This window comes from Vigna unguiculata, chromosome 4 (genome assembly GCF_037176805.1).
Source record: "Vigna unguiculata cultivar grain cowpea cultivar isolate G323 ecotype 2 chromosome 4, ASM3717680v1, whole genome shotgun sequence".
NCBI lineage: Eukaryota > Viridiplantae > Streptophyta > Magnoliopsida > Fabales > Fabaceae > Vigna > Vigna unguiculata.
The window spans coordinates 11190724-11215136 of record NC_140795.1 but is presented as its reverse complement, the minus strand read 5'-3'; the positions used below and the strand labels follow the sequence as shown (position 1 = coordinate 11215136).

Sequence of the window (24413 nt, the reverse complement as noted above, 5' to 3'; positions counted from 1 at the left end):
TTTTTCGAAAAATAACATGTTAGTTTTATGCAAATTTGTTTTAGCCATTCATGTAAATCCAAGTATCTTTGAGAATATAACTTATTAATTAGGACTTAGAAGTTACTCATGTACATTTATTGTATTTTGGACCATAGTAATGTACTTGAAATTTGAAATGAATTGTATTTCACATATGTATTGTAAATGAATTTGGTAATACATATGTGTTGAACAATATGGTTTGTTTATAAATTATGGACAGTTTATAAATTATAAGTTATTATGTTGTACGTCCCTAATATGGATCTCATAAATGACAGTAAAGTTTTTAAGTATAACACAATAATCAACTATAGTGAGTTTTAACCAAAATAATTAAATGATAACTGAAGTGAAATAAATGTGGCAAGCAATGTCCAAATAAGTGGGGATTTACTTTATTGTTTTTTTAAAAATTGTAAACAATTGTGGAATTATGAGACATGACGTTGTACGTATCCAATATGAACTTCACAAATGGCACTAAAGTTTTTAGTTATAACACAATAATCCATTACGGTGAGTCTTAAGCAAATAATTAAATGCAGCTGAAGTGAAATACATCTAGACAGTCATGTCCAAATAAGTGGGGATTTGCTTTATGGTTTTCGTACAAATTTTATGCAGTTGTGGAATTCTGAGATATCATGTTGTAAGTATTCAGTGTGAACCTCACAAATGACATTAGAGTCCTTAAGAAAAACACAATAGTCCATTGCAGTAAGTCGTATTCAAATAATATTATGATAGCTGCAGTGAAATACATGTGGGAACCCATGTCCGATAAAGTGGGGAGTTACTTTAGGGTTTTTGAACCTATTGTGGACAATTTTTAAATTATGAGACAAGTTACTTTTGCATTCTTATAGATATTGTGGACAGTTTAGAAATTATAAGTTATTATGTTGTACGTCCCTTATATAGATCTCATAAATGACACTGAAGTTTTTAAGTATAACACAATAATCCATTATAGTGAGTCTTAACCAAAATAATTAAATGATAACTAAAGTGAAATAAATGTGGCGAGCAATGTCCAAATAAGTAGGGATTTACTTTATTGTTTTTTTACAAATTGTAAACAATTGTGGAATTATGAGACATGACGTTGTACGTATCCAATATGAACTTCACAAATGGCACTAAAGTTTTTAGTTATAACACAATAATCCATTACGGTGAGTCTTAAGCAAATAATTAAATGCAGCTGAAGTGAAATACATCTAGACAGTCATGTCCAAATAAGTGGGGATTTGCTTTATGGTTTTTGTACAAATTTTATGCAGTTGTGGAATTCTGAGACATCATGTTATACGTATTCAATGTGAACCTCACAAATGACATTGGAGTCCTTAAGAAAAACACAATAGTCCATTGCAATAAGTCTTAACCAAATAATATAATGATAGCTGTAGTGAAATACATGTAGGAAGCCATCTCCGATAAAGTGGGGAGTTACTTTAGGGTTTTTGAACATATTGTGGACAATTTTTAAATTATGAGACAAGTTACTTTTGCATTCTTATAGATATTGTGGACAATTTAGAAATTATAAGTTATTATGTTGTATGTCCCTAATATAGATCTCACAAATGACACTGAAGTTTTTAAGTATAACACAATAATCCATTATAGTGAGTCTTAACCAAAATAATTAAATGATAACTGAAGTGAAATAAATGTGGCGAGCAATGTCCAAATAAGTAGGGATTTACTTTATTGTTTTTTTACAAATTGTAAACAATTGTGAAATTATGAGACATGATGTTGCACGTCTCCAATATGAACTTCACTAAAATTCTTAATTATAACACAATAATCCATTACGGTGAGTCTTAAGCAAATAATTAAATGCAGCTGAAGTGAAATACATATGGAGAGTCATGTTCAAATAAGTGGGGATTTGTTTCATGGTTTTTGTACTAATTTTAAATAATTGTGGAATTCTAAGACATCATGTTGTACGTATTCAGTGTGAACCTCACAAATGACATTGGAGTCCTTAAGAAAAACACAATAGTCCATTGCAGTAAGTCGTATTCAAATAATATAATGATAGCTGCAGTGAAATACATATGGGAACCCATGTCCGATAAAGTGGGGAGTTACTTTAGGGTTTTTGAACATATTGTGGACAATTTTGAAATTATGAGACAAGTTACTTTGGCATTCTTATAGATATTGTGGACACTTTAGAAATTATAAGTTGTTATGTTGTACGTCCCTAATATAGATCTCCTAAATGACACTGAAATTTTTAAGTACAACACAATAATCCATTATAGTGAGTTTTAACCAAAATAATTAAATTATAATTGAAGTGAAATAAATGTGGCGACCAATGTCCAAATAAGTGGGGATTTACTTTATTATTTTTTTACAAATTGTAAACAACTATGGAATTATGAGACATGTTATTGTATGTATTCAATATGAACTTCAAAAAAGACACTAAAATTTTTAGTTATAACACAATAATCCATTACGACGAGTCTTAAGCAAATAATTAAATGCAGCTGAAGTGAAATACATGTGGAGAGTCATGTCAAAATAGGTGAGAATTTCTTTTATGGGTTTTGTACTAATTTTAAATAATTGTGGAATTCTGAGACATCATGTTATACGTATTCAGTGTGAACCTCACAAATGACATTAGAGTCCTTAAGAAAAACACAATAGTCCATTGCAGTAAGTCGTATTCAAATAATATTATGATAGCTGCAGTGAAATACATGTGGGAACCCATGTCCGATAAAGTGGGGAGTTACTTTAGGGTTTTTGAACCTATTGTGGACAATTTTTAAATTATGAGACAAGTTACTTTTGCATTCTTATAGATATTGTGGACAGTTTAGAAATTATAAGTTATTATGTTATACGTCCCTTATATAGATCTCATAAATGACACTGAAGTTTTTAAGTATAACACAATAATCCATTATAGTGAGTCTTAACCAAAATAATTAAATGATAACTAAAGTGAAATAAATGTGGCGAGCAATGTCCAAATAAGTAGGGATTTACTTTATTGTTTTTTTAGAAATTGTAAACAATTGTGAAATTATGAGACATGATGTTGTACGTCTCCAATATGAACTTCACTAAAATTCTTAATTATAACACAATAATCCATTACGGTGAGTCTTAAGCAAATAATTAAATGCAGCTGAAGTGAAATACATATGGAGAGTCATGTTCAAATAAGTGGGGATTTGTTTCATGGTTTTTGTACTAATTTTAAATAATTGTGGAATTCTAAGACATCATGTTGTACGTATTCAGTGTGAACCTCACAAATGACATTGGAGTCCTTAAGAAAAACACAATAGTCCATTGCAGTAAGTCGTATTCAAATAATATAATGATAGCTGCAGTGAAATACATATGGGAACCCATGTCCGATAAAGTGGGGAGTTACTTTAGGGTTTTTGAACATATTGTGGACAATTTTGAAATTATGAGACAAGTTACTTTGGCATTCTTATAGATATTGTGGACACTTTAGAAATTATAAGTTGTTATGTTGTACGTCCCTAATATAGATCTCCTAAATGACACTGAAATTTTTAAGTACAACACAATAATCCATTATAGTGAGTTTTAACCAAAATAATTAAATTATAATTGAAGTGAAATAAATGTGGCGACCAATGTCCAAATAAGTGGGGATTTACTTTATTATTTTTTTACAAATTGTAAACAACTATGGAATTATGAGACATGTTATTGTATGTATTCAATATGAACTTCAAAAAAGACACTAAAATTTTTAGTTATAACACAATAATCCATTACGACGAGTCTTAAGCAAATAATTAAATGCAGCTGAAGTGAAATACATGTGGAGAGTCATGTCAAAATAGGTGAGAATTTCTTTTATGGGTTTTGTACTAATTTTAAATAATTGTGGAATTCTGAGACATCATGTTATACGTATTCAGTGTGAACCTCACAAATGACATTGGAGTCCTTAAGAAAAACACAATAGTCCATTGCAGTAAGTCTTAACCAAATAATATAATGATAGCTGTAGTGAAATACATGTAGGAAGCCATCTCCAATAAAGTGGAGAGTTACTTTAGGGTTTTTGAACATATTGTGGACAATTTTTAAATTATGAGACAAGTTACTTTAGCATTCTTATAGATATTGTGGACAATTTAGAAATTATAAGTTATTATGTTGTACGTCCCTAATATAGATCTCATAAATGACACTGAAGTTTTTAAGTATAATACAATTGTATATTGCAGTTATTCTTAACTAATTAATAAAATGACAGTAACAATGACACACATGTGGGGATCAATGTGCAAATAAGTGGGATGTTAGTTTTAAATTTTTGTAGAAATGCTGTGCAGTTTTGGAATTAGTAGACAACGTGTATGCATAACTTCCAAATTTATGCACACCACTTTCTATAACAACTCTAACAATGCATACCAAAGTTTGTTGCTGAAAATTTCATATTACAATGCAAATACAAAAATTTATATCATTTCTTACAAAGCATATTGTTCAACATATATGTTAGAACAAACTTATCTCAACCAACATGGTGCACCAAAAAATGTTGTGAACAACAATGCTTCAGCCTATACATTTGGCATTTACAATTGCTCCAATAATTACAATTCATTTCATCTTCCTATTTAATGTTTCGTACCATATATGTTTTTTGTCGTCATCCTCGTACATTACTATGGTCCACAATACAATAAATTTATACCAATAAATTTTAACACTTAACTAATAAGTCATATTCACGAAACACATGTTGCCTTCTATTGTTGTCTCCATCTAATATCCATTGACGTATGTATTACTCTTGAATTTGCATAAGTTGTTTATGCACAATTACATATTATTCACTCATAACAAAACACAATATTTAAACCAAAAAATGCACAAAATGCACCATAGAAATAAAAAAACTGATTCGAATTACCTTTTTCTTATGTGAAATCTTCCCAGCCATTACATCTAAAATCCTATCAATTGCAAACAAAACAAAAATAAATAAATAAACAACACAAGTGAATCAAATTTCTTACACAACCCCAAATATCAAAACATTACACTAAAAAACTTAATAATAAATGCAAAATTCTTCCTCAATAATCAAAACATACATTTGTCAATGCCCTAACAACTCACACCAACGAAACATTTTACCCCATAACACACACCGACCAAAACAAATTGGAAAACAAATCTTAGTCCACCCATTAAAATATACATTCAACGAAAGAATACCCTGCCAATTTGTGAATGAAGACAAAGACGAAGGACGACAAACACAACTATCATTTACAATTGGTTTAACAAATATAATTTATTTCAAATTTCAATTACATTACTGTGGTCTACAATACAATAAATGTACATGAGTAACTTCTAAGTCCTAATTATTAAGTCATATTCACGAAGATACTTGGATTTGGATGAATGGCGGAAACAAATCTTGCATAAAACTAACACGTTATTGTTCGAAAAACCTAACGCAGCTCCCCACTTATGTCAATATGAATCCCCACTTGTGTGTCCATGTTGGTTCAATAATTTATTTTTTGTTTACACTGCATGAAATGAAGAAACAAATCAACATAAAAAATTACACAATAAAGACATCAAATATGAAAACCCAATCACAGACCAAGTTTATACCAAAAATCTCAAACGCAATACTGTTGTGAAATAATTAAAATTCGCAAACACGAATGCCCTAACAATTGCTCAACACAAACAAAGGAAAAAATAAATTGAAAAAAATTTCAATCGAAATATGAAATCACAGGTGTAGTGATAAACCAACGATGACTCTCGAAAACCCTAAAACATAATCGCTGCTTCTCTTATCACTGCAGTGGCGTTGCAAAATGTTTTTCTATGGGTAAATATGGTGGTTCTGTGGTGATTCTCTTTGTGTTGGTTACAATGTCATTTTCTTCTTAATTTTTCCTTCTCTCTGTGTTGTTTACAATGTCATTTTCTCTTAAAACCCACACGTGCAAGACCAACCCACAAATTTAAAAAAATGAATTTTGAATTAAAAAAATAATTGACACGTAAGATGTGTCAAAATTGTGTCAAATATATATGTTGAAATATCGTTACCGTTTTCTCTCAACCTGACGTGTCACTGCCTTTTTCTATTCTTTTTTTATTTCAAAATGCATATTTGTTATATGTGAAAGGCAAAAGGGTTTTTGCTTTCTATTTATTTATTTTTATTTATAAAAGCACGTTGCTTCTATTTAAATGGCGAAAGGGTTTGGAAGATCATCTACTCTTCAAAGAAAGGTTGAGTGTGAATCTCATTTTGAAGTGCATTCGTCTTCTTAAACTGGTATTCTTCTTCGTCACTTCGCAAACTTGTTAAAGGGGTATTATTGTTGAAAAATGTAGTTTTTATGTTGATACCGTTGTTCTTTCTCTTGAAACCCCTAATGTTTAATGATTTTATCTTGAAGGTTTAATGGTGTGTTGATGTCGTTGAAGCTTGCTATAGTTGAAAGTGTTTTTCTTCTTGGAACCCCTATTTTTAGAAGCTTGTTAAACCCAATGCTTCGTTGTTGTCTGTAAGTTTTGAAATCCCTAAACTTAATGCAAATCTCTTTCTTTGTTTCAAAGTGGGTTATTTATCGTGGTCAAGTATTTTGTGTAGTTATTGAATATTGGGTGGTATGATTGTTAATATTCATTGGTGATTGGTTATGAAGTATGATATCGTTGATGGTGTCGTTGGTAGTTGGGATTTCTTGGTAGTCATTGGTTGTGTTAGAGTTCATGTATATGACTAATTAGGTTGCTTAAGAATTTAGAACTGCGAAGGCATGGCTAACGTTCAACAGCATGGCTGATTTGGACTAAATATCGTTTTTAGTTAAAATGGAGTCAGGGTTATTTGCATTGTTAAAATTTTATAACTATTAATAGTAATGGTGTACTATTTGAACATCATATTTTCTTTTTACTTTAAAATTTTAGTAGGGATGACTTTCGCTGGCTTATGGCGTAAGTTATACAGACAACTTTTTGCGTATTGGTGACTTAAGAAGTGTCAACCCATAGTATAATATTTGTTTCATTTAAATTGACATTATTGAGTGTACTTCATGCAGGTAGGAGGAGACTTTGAAGAGTGGCGGAACCAGGTAGGGGAAGCTCGACATTATCTTTTTGCTCTTCTTATATGTTTGTTGGTGAAGATGAATTGATGTAATTCTTCCTTCTTTTTATCATGTGGGTGTACTTCCGCCCCCCATCATGAGCTTGAGACCACTTATGTAAGAGAATTTTATCTATCCAAGCCACTACTTGTGGGAATTAGGACCTCATAGCTGAAAGTTTTGCTTGGACAGTAGGTTGTTTGACTTTGTAAGTTGTGAAAAAGAAATCACATAATAAATGAAATAATATTTAGTTTGAAGGACAATTTTATTGATATAGAATGCAAGGTTAGGAAAATTTAGTACCCAAGTTAACGAAATCTTTCTTTAGATTTGCATTTTTGAACTTGTTGTTGAAGTTAGAAGCCAATTGACGTATGTAGTAGATGGAGTGAAGATTGTTTGATTCCCAGTCAACTTCTTCTGAGCATAGGACTGACAAAATGCCTTTGCCCTTATTAGTAATAAGGCATAAATTTGGTTGAGGAGTTACATGTTCTCGTAGTAGTTGAAAGAATTTGTCTCACCTTCGACTATTGCAAATGCCAAAGGAAATATGTTTCTCTTTCAATCCTAAGCAATTGCAGTTAGCAAGGTCGCATGGTATCTGCCTGTTAAAAATGTTCCATCTACTTGAAAAATAGGTTTACAATACTTAAAACCTTTAATGCATGGTCCAAATGCCCAGAAGCAAGATTCCATAATGTATCTAGATGTTCCATCCTCACCATCAACATTAACTGGAGGACCGAAAAGTGGAAAATTGTCCCAAGATTAGTGTGCTGGACAGCTTGTAACCATTTGGGAACTTCATTATAGGATTGGTCCCAATCGCCATACTCCATGACAATTGCTTTTGCTTTTGCTATGCATGCTCTTTTGTACGTACCATATATGCATAACAACTTTTAAAGTCTGTGACCAAGCTTTTAATGCGAATGCTTGGGTTTGTCCTAACTAAATAAAAAACAATCGAAGCAATTTGAGTCGAATCCATATTATAGTGATCTTGGGAAATTAATGTTGAGAAACATTTATGTCATCCATCAATGGACTTGATTTTCCAGTGATGTCTGATTTTGCTATAAGTAGCCCTCAGACGCCATTGACATGCATTGTTGTAACGGATGCATCGTGCCACGTAAAGATGGGGTTTTGATTCGACAACATTGAAGTTGTATCCATTGGTGATGTGATAGTGTTTTATTGCAGATAAATGTAATTATATAATAAAATTATGTAATTTTGGGGCTTCATGTACTTTGATTTTATGGTATTTAAACTTTACCACTTTATACCTACATTTGCAATGTAATATTTTTTTTTTCTCGTATCACTCAATTATTGATCAATGATGGTTATAAATAGCAACCCCGTGCACTTTATCAATTGTACAAATTCAACTCTCAAATATTTAATTGATCTCATTCCATCTCCTTTGCCCTTCCTTCTTCATTCAAAAGCCATACATGGATAATTTCTCCATTGAAATGTTTGGCATCACTGAATCTCAAGATTTCACAAATCTTACATCGCAGCCTTATTTGCAAACGACGAAATGAAACTTTGTGAGGATGGGGTGAAGTTCATATGTGAGAGTCCTAAAATATTTTTTGCATTCCACACAACTACACATACAACGTGCTAAAACAAAAATTTGGTGCAACCATTTCATGCCCCTCAAAGACATCCATAAACAACCTTTACTTCAGACGACCCACCATCACTTTTGAAGGACATATTATGTATGACACATTTGAATTGAAGACAGATGAAGATGTTTTCCAAATGTTGGAATGTAAGTCTTTTTTCCCTTTAAACACAATGATTGAGTTGTATATGACGATTACAAGATCAGTTGAAGAAATTCTTTCTCTTTTAACTCGAAACACCCATCCTCATCCTCAAACTCCATCCCAACTTCACCAACAATTATTTATTATGGTGGACCTTTCAGAATCCATATGGTTTCGGTCTTAAGTTCAATTCGGATGCCCAAAAAACCTTTTCCATCAGACATGATTGCACCTACAAATAATTACTACAAACCATAAAAGAATTAGTGGAGTGTGGTGACTACAAAATTGTCAAAGAAATTGACTATCGTTGCCTTGCAACAATACGCAACAACCAACTGGTGCATGCTACCGCGGAAATCAAATGTAACTTTGATGTATCATAGATGATCAGTCACTAGAATCACGTTCAAAGTCTAGACCAATCTGTGAAACGTCCCCGTATTTCTTCCTATATTGAGCTTTTCATCCAAACTAGAGATATTAGACCCCCAACACCTGTCGAAGAATATGAAGATATCAATTCTGGATTGTATGTGGATGAGTGCGGGAATACAAAATATAGATGGTTGTTGTAATTGATTTTGTTTATTTTCTTTGGTTGTGATGTCAACAAATGTGGAAGTTCTTAATAATTTTATTTTTATTTAATTAGTGGAATGTCTTCAAATTTTTTAGTGCTCTAACACTTGCCACTCTGACTAATGAATTCAATTAACCCTCAATGGACTTGATTAAGGGACCCTTTCAATGGAGTAAAAATCATTGAAAAAAGAAGATTTAATAATGTAATCGATTACAAGGTACTGGTAATCGATTACAAGGTACTGGTAATCGATTAATAGTAGGTTTATTCTAGAAAAATTAGTCTATAATCGACTACATCCACTTGGTAATCGATTACTACATTAATTTTTTTTAATTTTTTAAATACCTTACTGTAATCGATCACATCATGTCTGCAATCGATTAACAAGAGCTTTTCCTAAAAAAAACACGCTTGTCATCGATTACACAAACCTTGTAATAGATTATAGGTTGTCTTCCACTATAAAAAAGCATTTTCTCTCTTCGTCGCTGCCAGCCACTCAAAAAGCCTCACACACTCCCTTTTTTCACCATTGTTGCTTCGTTTCTTAGCCAAATCACGTCCCATTCATTACAATATTTCTTATTTTCAATTCTCCACAAAACCTGTTGATTAAAATCGTGAAAAATCACCCAAAAAAGGCTGAATCATTAAGATAACGCAAGACTCAAACTGGTGCCCGCCACCATGATGTCGCCGCCAACCAAGCTGATGAAATTATCCCCCATTGCGACCCCAAAAGCTTTTCTCTTCCGTAGCTCAATGTGAAAGGTATTCATCCAAATTTTTCAATAGATATTATTGAACCAAGATACCCTACTGAATTTATTGCGAAACAAAACTTTGAGTTTTATGATATATTGAATAATTTCGGATTGTTACCTTTTTTGTCTAATTTTCAATGTTATTATCCAGAATTAGTTAGAGTTTTTTATTCGAACTTGCAAATTACTACTGAATGGGTTATCATTACTGAAGTTACGAATATACGGATTAAAATGGATATTGATATGTTTTATCGTATAACTAAGTTAGGGACTCAAGGTGTATGTTTTGAAGGAAACATGGTAGATGAATGGAGAGATGACTATTGTAGTCACAATGTTAAATCAATGATTTGTCGTGAAAATGTCATCATTAGAGGAAGAATACTTGCAGGGCAAATGAAAGTAGAAACATGTATCCTACACTACATTATATGTCGCTGCTTGCTGTGCCAAACAACTAACCTTGCCCAAGCTTCGGAAGAAGACATTATATTAATGTGGGCAATGCTGACCGGAAGGGAGGTTAACTGGGGTCATCTGGTTAGATATCAGATGAAAAAGGCATTAAGAGACAATGCCCCTTTAACATATGTAAACCACATTACTGACATTTTAATTCAATTTAATGTTCCTCTTGAAGATGAACCATTTGAGGATATTAATTGGAGCACAATCCCAATTGGTGTTTAAGTACTTCATTCCTTTGGTTTTTTAAGAAACCAAAATGATAAATGGATTCATAAACGTTAAATGGAGGTCAACCTATTCATGAAGAGCGCACACTGTCTCCACCCCCCTCAACCTATCCAGGATTCATCTATTGCTATGCTCAATGATATTATCCACGAGATCCGTGACTTGCGGGCTTTTTTGGTTCCAGATTTGACAGTATGGATGCTTAGGTTGGTCAACTTGAGGAAGACATGGCTTATGTGCGTCGCCAATTTCCTCCTTCTTAGATGCATTTCATCTTTATGTTATTACAAGCTTTGTATTTTTTTTAATGCATCGTGTACTTCACAATGACAATATAGTTTCTTATATTAGCACCTTAATTAATTATAATGTTTTTTCTACTTTCTCCCCTAGTTTTAGTTTCAGATTCGATACTATTATGATTGTTTTTGCATCCAATTAAAATTGAATGAACCTTTTTTTGTAAATTATGTTTGTAATCGATTACATTAACTTTGTAATCAATTACATTAAACCCAGAATAATTGGAACTCATTCCGTAATCGATTACATCGGGTAGTAATCAATTACAATTTAGAAAACATGCACTCCCAAACAATTTCACTTGAAAACGTGCTGCACCCCACCACGATTTCTGCTTTTGACTGGTTGACTCTTTCGTATCATGGAAATCGTACAGGAGGTAAACGGTTTCTTTGTTTTGAAAATGTGTGAGGGTGGAACGATTTGCCCATATATGTAATTTTTTAAAAAGTTGCATATTCTCGTAATTACACAGACTGATTTGTCTAGTATGAAAAAAAAACCCTTGGGTTCATATCCATCCATCTTAATATGTTAAAGTAACATATGGCATGCAAATTGTTCTATTATTTATGTTTGGATGCAACTTTTCTTGTGCTTTTCTTTCTCTCTTCTAGGTTCACGTAAACGTTTGGCCATCTTCATATAAACTGGTTCTTTCTTTCGTCAGACTTGCCTTGGGTAATGTTTACTTTCTGTGTGTTTCGGTGTTGTCCACATGAAACCCTTCGTTTCATCTAGCTCCATCTTAGTTGTTTTGGTGGTGCTTGCATGGGGTTTGGGTTCAGTTTTGATGAAACTTTGTTAGTTGGAATAGGTTTCATATGTAAATCCATCATATCGGTCTCGTTATATCACATTACTACAGTGAGTTTTTAGAATAGCCTTTGTGTTTTTTTTTCTCTTTTAACTCAATCAGATGCATACAAACACCATCTCACTTTGTGGCAGTTTTTGGTTGGTATCACTTTCACATTATGTTTTAGGTTCCACGTTTAGGAGGCTTGGGTCACATGCACTTTCGTTCATTCTTTATGATTGTGGGGCAACTTAGGTTCTTGTTTTATTCACTTTACGTGAATATGTATTTTGCTAGGAGATCACGGTCCCCATGAAATTTGGGTTCCATTCTCTTTGTAACATCGCTACTAGAAATTACTTAATTAAATAAATATATATAGAAATGAAATTCAAACGTCGCAATATTATTATTCCCAAACGCGATAAATTTTAAAATGTTAAACAACGTGCTAGAAATGATGAAATAGTAGTAATAAAAGTATTACAATTTCCAAAATCCAATACAATAGTAAAAGAAAACATAGTAAAATCCTTAGCTTAAGTCCCCAAGCTAGCCCTTTCTTAGTCGGCTAGGCATTCACAACATCACCTGTATTATCATCTACTCCCGTGTAAATAATCACACGATCATCGCCAAACACAAACATAAAGGGTGAGCTTATAAAAATAAAAACAATATATAACATAACAAAATGTAAGCAATACACCCCTCATATTCATCCTATTTAGTTCTTGGCCAAGACCTTATCCCCAAGGCTTTTGAGACTTCACAACACACAAATGGTTAGTCTTGGATTCAGTATTTATGATGCTCACATGAACTTGCCCGCTTGTGGTCCTGCCTCTACGAACCTCCCCGCTCGTAGTCCTACTCTACGAACCTTCCCGCTCGTAGTCCTACTCTACGGACCTGCCCGCCCGTAGTCCAACTCACGTGATCCACCAGCTACGTACCTCCTCGCACGCAGCATCTCTTAAGTGTGAGCACGGAACATACGAATCTACCTCGCTCGTATCCCTACACGAGAGTAACTGGATATGAACCTACCCGCTCATATCATCATGTGTCACCACCATCCACGAACCTACCCATTCATGGCACAACATCTCTTGATCCAAGTATAGCATCAATGCTTAAACATAACACATTCAAGCCACAATCTATAATGTTATTGCCTGGCGTAGCCTAAGCACCACCAGGCAAAACCTGCACAGACCGCCAGGCAAAACCTGTATAGACTGCCTGGCGGAACACCTTTACCGCCAAGCACCAGGTCAATTCAGACCTTCTGTTGGAGGTCTTCCACCTACCGGATCATACCTTGCTGCCAAGCGCCACACGGTGCAGGGACTCCTCACATTGATCGTATCTTACCGCCAAGTTATACCAAAAGCTTCCCCTGACTGTTTTGCACCCCAAAATTGGTTCTAATTTAACCAAATCCTCATTCCAATCCAAGACATACTGATTCTTTCATTATTGCCTAACCTCATGGTTCTATGTACATTTCATGTGATTCCCTCTTGTATAGGTATAAGTATCAACCTTTTCATCCACTTGATATAAGTACATTTCTGCATTTTTAGACTCCACTAACTCATTGTTGTATAACATACCCAAACAAAATTATCCACCCTAATTTGGTGCCTACTATTTCCCATATTATTATGTATCATCTCGTATTGAGTCACCTTCCAATCCTTATATCACTACCTCTCCAAGAGCCTAGAATGCACAAATCAATTAAATAAATTTTCAATACACTTTTACCACCTCTTCCTCTAATCACATCCTTCATGTTATAATTCAGCTAAAACCTCAATAATTCATAAATGATACTCTACATCTTTTACACCTCATCTCTTACCATTTAAATCATGAATGCATACTCAATACTTCAAACTAGTTTACCTCTAATGAACACATTATCTTAGTTCTCCTATTCTCTCAACTACAATGGATTCCAATACTCTATTCCTTTCCAATTTCCTTGTCCTATTTTTGGTTCCAATCCACTCACCACATCTTCCTTCGCGACCAGCCCATTCCAGACACAGAATTTGCCTTTATACTCGTCATCGCCTGGCGGCAAGCTAGGTGCCGCCAAACGGTACATCAGAACCTAGGTAAACCTCAAGGTTGTTGTACCTACGCTATACCCAAGATGTCCAGAACTCGATCCAAACGCCAATTGCAATAAAACACGATAATTCACACATGATTTACCATCCCGACATTCTATGATATTATTCTCTCTAACTCGCACATACACTAGGCCATGATAATTCAAGTTCGAGTTCTTCCCTTCCAAAACACCACCTCTATCCATGATTAATCGTAAAAATGTTCTCATAACACCATCAGACCCCCAATTCTAAAATTTTTATACTATTAACACATAGCATCATTCACAAGATCACATTCAGAAGTCGCAATGATCCTTGCGCAAACTGCAAGCCAAGAAAAACACGAAAAGTGTCACGCCGCCTGGCGGGTATTCATCGTCGTCAGGCGGTTCATGCCAGAACCAAGAACATAGTCAAAAATCTGATTAGTCTCCTGGCGGATTGGGCTTTACCGCTAGGCAGTTTCTGGGCAGAAACTCAGAAACTTCGAAAAACAACACGAATACACAGAATTTTTATTCAGCAATCTTAGGCAAGTTTCAATACAACTTATGTGAATTCAAAACATATACAAACAATTCCCCTTACCTGGAATCCTTGCTCAAATTCGAATTTGGAGGGATGTCCTTCAACCAAAACTCTCCTAACCTTTGCTCCTTCTTCAAAAATGGCTTCCACTCCCAATTCTGTCTACAAACAGTGCCAATCTACTATAACTCCTCTGCCCAATGACTCACACGAAATTACAGATCTCTCCTCTCCTCTATCTCCCTTCTCTCTTTGTGTTAATACACCCTTAATCACCCTTTACTCCCCTAAAACGATGGTTATTGAGTGAGTATTAACTGAATGTTATCAGCCCCCTAAACTGCACCTCTTGATAGCTAGGGTTTCCTCTGCCTTTTCATCTCCATGCCAAAGAAAATATTGGCAAAACAAAAGTTAATTTTGTTCTTAGCAAGGTTTGAACACACAACCATTCAATTACAAAGCCAATGCATAACCAATTCAACCAATCATGTTTCGTGATAATTCCTATAATTGTAGGATTACATTATCACTAACCACATTCCAAGATATCATTAAAATAATGCACAAATTAAAATATAAACAATTGGCATATAGAGGACTCGAACTCAAGTCCTCTCAGACAATAAAATACTCTTAACCATTTAAGCTAGTACTTTTCCACGTTAAAACACTTCGCATTAAATGCCTTAAAGGCTTCTATTACCCGCATTTATTAAATAATTATTTAATTAATTATTTAAATTTCTCGGGCCTTACATTCTCACTACAAGAATGTTTGCTTTTAGCGTCCGAAAAATGGCGTCAGATGGTGTTTGGACACATAAAGCATCGGCTTAACCCACGCAACATTGACTCTAATAATAAAAATTATTTAAAAACAAAAATATCAATTCCTGACCACTTTAATAAAATGGAAAATATTATTAATTATACATATTGTTGGTATAGCCGACGCATAAATTTTCTCAGGAGCGAAAACATGGTCGTCCAGTGAATCTAGATGAGTTGTTTCTTGTCACTCATAAGAAGAAGGACGGTGCTTGGGTAGATACACGTGCACGTTAAGTATATGAGGTTGTCAATTGTTGCTTTAATTTTGTTTGTAATATACAATTTTAACACTTTTAAAATATTATGAATGGTAGGAGACATATCATCAGCGTGTACAAGACATGGAGACAGATAGTTCTGCAGGAACTACAAGAACAATAAAGATTCAATGCTGGAAAGATGTTGCTAGAGGGAAAAGTAGAGGCAGAGTTTATGGCACTGGGGATTTGGTTGCGAACATTCATCATGGTGTGTCATCCCTCACTCAACCTTCTACTTTAGCCTGCACAATTCATCCAAGACCAGGACAATCGGTTGAGATAGAGAGGCTTCTAGAAGAAGTAAAACAAGCCAATATGAGAGTTGATGAAACTGATAAAAAATATGCTCTCGTTCAAGAAGAATTGAGTTTGATGAAGCAATAATTAGTCATGTTGTTGGAGAAACAAGCTATAGACACTTCAACAAGCACCAGTTGCATGCATCCGCATTATGAGGAAGACTTGGATGATTAGCCTGTTCCTTGTCTTTGTTTTTTTCCAAATTACATATACATTTTCTAAAAATTTACTTTCTTAATTATATTATAGGATACTAATAAAGTGGCTTTAGACATCACTACAAAAAAAATAGATATTACCGACGGTCGAGATCCGTCGATACCAACATATATCCGTCGGTAATCTACTTTTTCCGACGGATAACCGACGAGCCAAAATCCGTCGGTAAAAGGGTCGTAGCTAATGGTTACCGACGGATACTGCCCGTCGGTAATTACCGACCGCAGTATCCGTCGGTAATTATCGACCGCGGTATCCGTCGGTAATTACCGACCGCTGTATCCGTCGGTAATTACCGACCGCACAATCCGTCGGTAAGTACCGTCTGCGGGATCCGTCGGAAATTACGGACGGCAATATCCGTCGGTATTTACATGCATTCGACGCAGCATTTTCCGACGGATTGTCGACGGAATAATCCGTCGGTAATTTGAAAACAGTTTTCCAGTGCAGTTTGTATTCGCATTGTCCACAAAATTTATCAAACCTGCAATCTCACAAATACAATCAGACCTGCCCATCTTATAGTTATCCATAGCCAATCCAGACAGGTATCTTATACATACATCACACGCATAAATATTTTTAGAGTCTGCATATAAAGGTCAAATAAAGATAAACATCTTTCAATCACAATCTCATAGGTTATATATGTTTAACTAATGTAAAAGCAGACATAAATAACAAACTCAGTATAGAAAAATGTCCTAATAATCTACATAATCATCTGAATGATTTTCTTCTGTAGGGTCTTCTTGTTGCTCAATCTGTGGCTGGACTGGAGTGGGCTGGACTGGTGTGGGTTGGACTGGTGTGGGTTGGACTGGAGTGGGTTGTTGCTGGGGCGGTGTTGGGTTGGACTGCTGTTGTTAAAGACGGGTCTGGGCATCAGGAGGTAGAAAGGCCATGACTAGATTTTGGAAGTTTTGAAACTGCCTTGTCAAATTTTCATAAGCTTGATCACGTTCTTCTAGTCGTTGCGTGAGTCGGTTCACCGCCTCCTCAGCATTGCTGGAAGAAGATGCTTGTTGTTTGTGGATACCTCTTCCAGCAGTGTAACCTTTGCCAAGTTCTCCAGTGCCATAAAGTCTTCCTTTATTTTTTCCGCCGACAACATCAACCCAACACTGTGTCCTAATGACGTCTTCCTCATCATTATGCTCTGACGCCTCAGCACAGGACCCTTGCTCAGATCTAACCTGTGAGAGTCTAGTTGAAAATTCTTCCTGTTAAAGAAAACAATGACAAATTAGTTAAATAAGGTACAACATATAAGTTTAAAGGAAATAATAAATAGTAAAAGGATTTCCTTACATGTGTTCTTCGAGACCTTTCACCAACAAATTGGTTTGATCCCTTGCGAAGATGAGTTTGGTAAAATACCTCATCAATATATGCCTCTCGCCCCAACTCTTTTTCCTTTAATAAAATAAATTGTTATATGTATACATCGATTTTAAAAGAAGTAAATTATATCATAATATGAAAATAAAAAAGATTAAGGTTTATACCATACGAAGGGCATGCTCATGAGTGGTAATGGAACCACCTGTGTGTAGGGTGCCACCCTTTTCTGAAGCTCTATTCCTCTGGGCTGTAATTTGCTTGTTGTGATAAGAAGGAGAATTCCAATGTTCTAGCAATCGATTCCAGATATGGTCCCCAATCCAATAAGGGCGCTCTCCTGCAATCCGGACATCTCTAAACATCTCAGATAGCCTATGAGATGCTTTAGAGTGGAAATTTTTTTTAATTTGACCTTCGTGCTCTGGTTTCCACTGAACCGATCTCTGTAACAATAAATCAAGTACATATGATGTTGACAACACAATATGCATGGTATTTAAAGTCTAATAGCAGTGACCATCTACTTTTCCTTTGAAATACATACATAAATATAGAATGAAAATAAGTTTCATGACGTTTTACCTTAAATCGTTGCCAAAAAGGTTCTTTCTCTTCTGGAGGTATGGCTCCCCATGATGGCCAAGGCGAAAGGAACTGTTGCTTAATAGATCTTGTGATTGCCTGAGAAGCAACTCTAGAAGGAACAAACCTAAATATAAATGCATAAAAGTCACCAAAAAGAAGGCAAGGCAAATATCAAGTCATGGCATACAAATTAGTATTTAAGATCTAAATAGATATTACCCCCGATTAAAAGGCTCAATCATCGGTCGCTCATGGAGAGGAGGGTCAACATCATCAGCAGCTGAATCAGGAGCATCTGCTGTAGGAGCAACATCAGGAGAGGGATTAGAGGATGAGGAAGGTCTAGAAGAAGTGTGAACCACAACAGGGGAGGGTCCTTGATGGGAAGGTTGTGGTGTGCAGGTAGGTGGTGCAGGAGCCACAGTAGGGTTTGGTGTGAAGGTAGCTGGTGCGGGAACCACAGTAGGGTGTGCTGTGAAGGTAGGTGGTGCGGGAACCATAGTAGGGTGTGGTGTGGAGGTAGGTGGTGTGAGTACCATGGTGGGATCTAGTGTGGGTACCACAATAGGGTGTGGTGACGGAATGGATAGATGGTGTGGTAACCCCGGCAAGGTGTGGTGTGGGTACCCTAGCAAGTGATGGTGCCTGAATGGGCGCACTCTGTGGTATTTGGCCAGGAACCCTTATGATATACCGTGCTGGCTGTCTTCTTGGCTTTGTCTTCTTCCATTTATCGGAACTAGATGGACGTCTAGGTGACATTGCAGCAGTCAAACTATATAAAACAATAAAATTGAACATCAAATATTAACAAGATAGTTATTTTACAGTTTAAAATGACAAGTGTAGTTCACATTACCAACCACAAAATAATACTTTTATAAGTGAAATATTTAAAGTTTGCCAAAACATAGTTAATGAATCTCTTACATAAATTTAACAATTACAACAACCACAACAACATATCACAACAACTAAATAATTCAATCATCATCGTCATCCTCCTCATCATCATTTTTGCCATGATCGTCATACTCGTCGTCGTCGTCATCATCATCATCATCATCATCATAATCTTCTTCTTCTTCTTCTTCTTGGTCGTCTTCATCTTCTTCATCTTCTTCTTCTTCTTCTTCTTCTCCATCTTCTTCTTGTATTTCTCCTTCCAATTCTTCAGGAGCACCATCAAAGTCATGCAATGTAGATACACTTTCAACATCGATTATTTCATGGGCATGTGACATTTCATCAACTTGATATGGAATATCCTCTTCCACCTCATTTGACTCAATGCGACCCCTAGGCTTAGTTTGTATCGCAACACACCAACCACTTTTGTCGATGCTCCGAAATGCTGGATATGGGACATAGTAAACTTGTCTAACATTATTAGCTAGAATGAATGGATCAAAAGGTCGGTATCTTTTACTCATTTCAAGTTCAACAATATTATACCTAGGATTCACCCTTGTACCATCTCTAGAAGGATCAAACCATTCACAATAAAAAACAACTACTTTCTTTGGAGAAGTACAACTGTTGTACTCTAGCTCAAATATTTTATGAATTATTCCATAAAAATCATCATAACCTCCCTCTGTAATGCCCTTCACGTACACACCACAGTTAATTGTCTTCTTTCCTTTGGACCATTCATTAGTGTGAAACTTATACCCATTAACAAAGTATGTGTGCCATTCTTTTACGCATCTCATGGGCCAATTTGCCAAATCTCTTAAATCTTGATTTTTGAGACTTAATGGCGCATTATAAACCTACAAATATGCAACAATAAATTGTTACATGAATTTGGATAACAACAATTTGTTTAAGAAATAGGAGCATACATACTTGATGTTTGAACCAGTAAGGAAACTCTGAGTATATTCGAGCAGAAGCAGTTCCCTCATGTACTTGATTAGCCACAACGAATGAGCTATTACATAAGAATACAATTAATAATAAGTATATAAACTTCCTGATTAAGGTGCTGAGATTGAGATTAGAACATACTCAAGGTACGATTTAACTTCAGCGCAATTGATTAACACATGGACATGAGCAGAGTTGAATTCAGCATCAGTTAACCAATAAGTCAGCTCCTTGCCTGCGTGACGACCAACTTGTCGAAACACTGATAATGTTGAGTCACATGTTTCATTTTGCCAGTGTGTTTCATTCCTAACATTGCTAGGCGACAAGATGAAGTTCTTGAAATAATGAGAACAAAAATATGTTGTTTCACGATGCAAGTAGGCTGCACAAATTGATCCTTCCACTTTGGCTTTGTTTTTTACAGAACGTTTTGATTCCCCCATAAATCTATAAAAAGAAATGAATAGATTGTGATTTGAAACGAGAATAAAAGTCTAAAACATACAAAGATATAGTAATCATGGTTTATCACCTTTCAAATGGATACATCCACCTATATTGCACTGGCCCACCAAGCCATGCTTCATATGGCAAATGAACAAGGAGATGCTCCATTGAATCAAAGAACCCGGGAGGGAATATTCTTTCCAATTTGCAAAGAATAATTGGAATATTTTCCTCTAACATTTTCAGTGAATGCTCCTTTAGTGTCGTTGAGCATAAGTCTTTGAAAAAATGACTAATTTCTATTAGAGGATTTAACACGTGCATTGGCAATGAGCTGAACGCAACAGGGAGTAATGTCTCCATGAAGACATGACAATCATGACTTTTCATACCGTGAATACTACCCTTTTCGATATTAGCACATCTTGCCAAGTTTGAAGAATAGCCATCTGGCATTCTTAGTTCCTTGATCCAACGACAAACTATTTTAGATTCATCTTTTGTGAAGGTGTAATTTGCTTTTGGTTTGAGCAACCGCCCGTTAGATTGTGGCTTCAACTGCAAGTCTTTTCGGCCACAATATAAAGATAAATCTTTTCTTGCCTTGTCATTATCTTTAGTCTTGCCACTAACATTCATCACGGTGTTGAAGATGTTGTCAAAGAAATTTTTTTCTATATGCATGACATCGAGATTATGTCTTAGCAAGTTATCTTTCCAGTATGGAAGATCCCAAAATATGCTTCTTTTGGTCCAATTATGCCACTCTCCATACCCATCTATCCTTGTCACACCAGTTTCAGTCACTTTTGGATAATCTTTGACCCTTCTCCAAACTTGTGATGGGGTTAACCTAGGAGGTGGCCTATCCGTTTCAACTTCCCCTTTGCGAAATGCCTTTTTGTTTCTCCTAAATGGATGGTCAATGGCCAAGAACCTTCGATGGCAGTCAAACCAACAACTTTTCCGACCATAATTCAATGTGAATGTCTTAGTGTGCTCCATGCAATGTGGACAAGCTAATTTACCATGTGTGCTCCAACCAGATAACATTCCATATGCAGGGAAGTCATTAATTGTCCACATCAAAGCCGCCCTCATAAGGAAATTTTGCTTCCTTGAAACATCATACGTCCAAATACCATTCCACAACTTATTCAAATCATCAATCAAAGGCTCCAAATAAACATCTATGGATGCCTTTGGATTACATGGACCTGGTATTAGACATGTTAAAAACATGAAAGGCTTTGTCATACACATCTCAGGTGGAAGATTGTATGGAGTAACAATCACAGGCCAACAAGAATATGGTGAAGACGATGCCTGGATGTATGGATTAAATCCATCCGAACATAGACCAAGTCGAACGTTACGAGGATCACTGGCGAAGGATTCATGTTTTCGATCGAAGTGCTTCCAGGCTTCACCGTCAGATGGATGACGTAGCACTCCTTGAGTTTTGTTCTCATAATGCCATGTCATGTGTTGTGCTGTTTCCATTGAAGCAAACATTCTTTGTAATCTTGGAATTATAGACAAGTAGAACATAGACTTCAATGGAATTGGTTTTTTTGCCTTCTTCCTGCATGGATTGTGTGATATCGAGCTTGTCCACAAAATTTGCATTCAAGTAATGATGCATCATTTTTGCCATTATCGTTGTCATAAAAAAGCATACACCCATTAACACAACAATCAATCTTCTTAGACTCTAATCCCAACTTTGAAACTAATCTCTTGGCTTCATAATAATTCTTTGGTAAAGAATTATTTGGTGGTGTTAGATCTAAATAGATTTTTGCCATATTGTCTAATGCTTGGTTAGGAATGTTCCAATTAGATTTGCATGCCAAAAGTCTAACGCATACTGATAGTTTCGACTCTGTTACCCCTTCAAATACAGGTTGATTTGCCTCTGCCAATAAATTGTAAAACCTCTGAGTGGCTTCGTTTGGAGACTCTTCTAAACGGCTATTGTCTTGTTCTTCAAATGAAGGATGTCGATTAAGAGCATCATTCACCATTTCTTGCATATACATAAATTGATCCATCTCAGAGGTGTGTGCAACAGTACTTGAACTATGAAGGCAATTTTCTTGTGCAGTCAAATCAACAGAGGGCATTTCTTCACCATGAAATGTCCAAATCTTGTAATTTGGCATGAATCCTTTTTGGTATAAATGAACTTTAACCACCTCGTCTTTCAAAATTTTAGTGCATTGGCACTTTAAGCATGGACATCTAATCCCTCCATCAAGAGCATAATATTTATATTGTCGAGCCGTCCAAATAAAGTCCTCAACTCCTATGATAAAATCTTCCTTTAAACCTCTTCTTCCAGGATAACAACGGTCATACATCCAACCACGGTGGATGGGAACTTCGGCCATGTCCTGGGACAAGCCAAAGGAGAAAAATGTTATGTTACACTATGCTAGTGCAACAAAGTACAATTATCAAACATGAGACTTAAGTAATAAACCTATTACTACTTAAGCCCATGCATGTAGAAGGCAAAGATAGAGGGTGCACGAATAATTTCTTCATTCTAGCACACCTCTAGTTAACTTGATTTCAATTTTTGCACCAATTTTATAGTATTATTTTAGTCCAATAGCGATTCACATATACAATTGGATGAGAAATTCGGCCATGTCCTAGGACAAACCAAAGGACGAAAATGTTATGTTACACTGGATAAGTGCAACAAAGGACAATTATCAAACATTAGACTTAAGTAATAAACCTATTACTACTTAAGCCCATGAATGTAGAAGGCATATTAAAGGTAGTATACTTGATTTCAAGGTAGCAATTGAATAAAGCAATTAGTATTTGCTATAATCATACTTCAATCATATATATTCAAACAACAACAAAAAATTTACAATGAAAGCTACATACCAAAAACACCAGACAAGGGTTGAGGAACTACAAAAGAAGATAGTCAATGTACCTGCAAAAGAATAAGCCATTTAGGAAATTGACTAAACTTTGACTTTTTTATTTGAACCTTAAACGCAAGTGTAAACTGATGGAGAATGTTTAGGATGCTTCAATACACGTATTATAATTAACAAAAGAAAGGTGGAGAAAACATCACAACACAGAATTAACAAAGTAATTCGAGTTTGCCTACTCAAAACTCAAAAAATGAACTAGAAAATGACCAAAATGAGCTAAGGCTACCAAATTAGCAAAGGAATTGTTAAGCAATGATGCAAACACAATCTAATTTGTATAAGAATGATGAAAACTTAGGCCAAAGTGAGGAATAAGATGGCACACGAAAATTCATATGTGGAGGCTAACTTTATGCATAAGTAGTCTACCACTCACAACTTAGTTAATGTTTTTGTCATTGAATTAGAGTGACTAACTTTGTGGCTTAGTTTGATGCAGAAACAGTGATCCTATGGCAGAAAATGCAGCTGAAACAGTGGCCCAAATAAACACTAAATTGGATTAAAAGTTGCTAAGTTGACCAAGAGTTGACTTTTTGCATTTTTGCTCTAATATGCTAACTATGAAAACTGGTAAAAACAGCACCAAGAACCTACTCAACAAGCTTAAAATGACAAAAGGAACCTAAGAAATAACTCAAAACTTAAATCCTACCTAAAACTCAAAGTTTCACTACCTAAAACCTCCTAAAAGACACTAAAACTAGGCTAAAAACTATGGTTATGCTAAATCACGGGTTGAAGTGGATAGAAACTACCTAGAAAAGTTTAAAATGACTT

The 24413-nt window shown here is 35.2% G+C and overlaps 2 protein-coding genes across 2 annotated transcripts; both read right to left on the bottom strand.

Annotated features, from left to right (window-relative positions):
• Positions 1-17282: 17282 nt before the first annotated feature.
• On the bottom strand, positions 17283-23060 carry LOC114180476 (uncharacterized). The gene is made up of 7 exons (XM_085671865.1): positions 22692-23060; positions 18935-19065; positions 18565-18903; positions 18343-18469; positions 17925-18203; positions 17728-17832; positions 17283-17639 (listed from the first exon to the last, which is right to left on the bottom strand). Exons 1-7 carry the CDS (start codon positions 23058-23060, stop codon positions 17283-17285), a joined length of 1707 nt encoding a protein of 568 aa, XP_085527991.1.
• On the bottom strand, positions 19329-22233 carry LOC114180475 (uncharacterized). Its single transcript, XM_085671793.1, has 4 exons — positions 20753-22233; positions 20359-20667; positions 20197-20281; positions 19329-20120 (listed from the first exon to the last, which is right to left on the bottom strand). The coding sequence occupies exons 1-4, from the start codon at positions 22216-22218 to the stop codon at positions 19329-19331; spliced, it is 2652 nt and encodes an 883-aa protein (XP_085527919.1). The 5' UTR covers positions 22219-22233.
• Positions 23061-24413: the final 1353 nt, after the last annotated feature.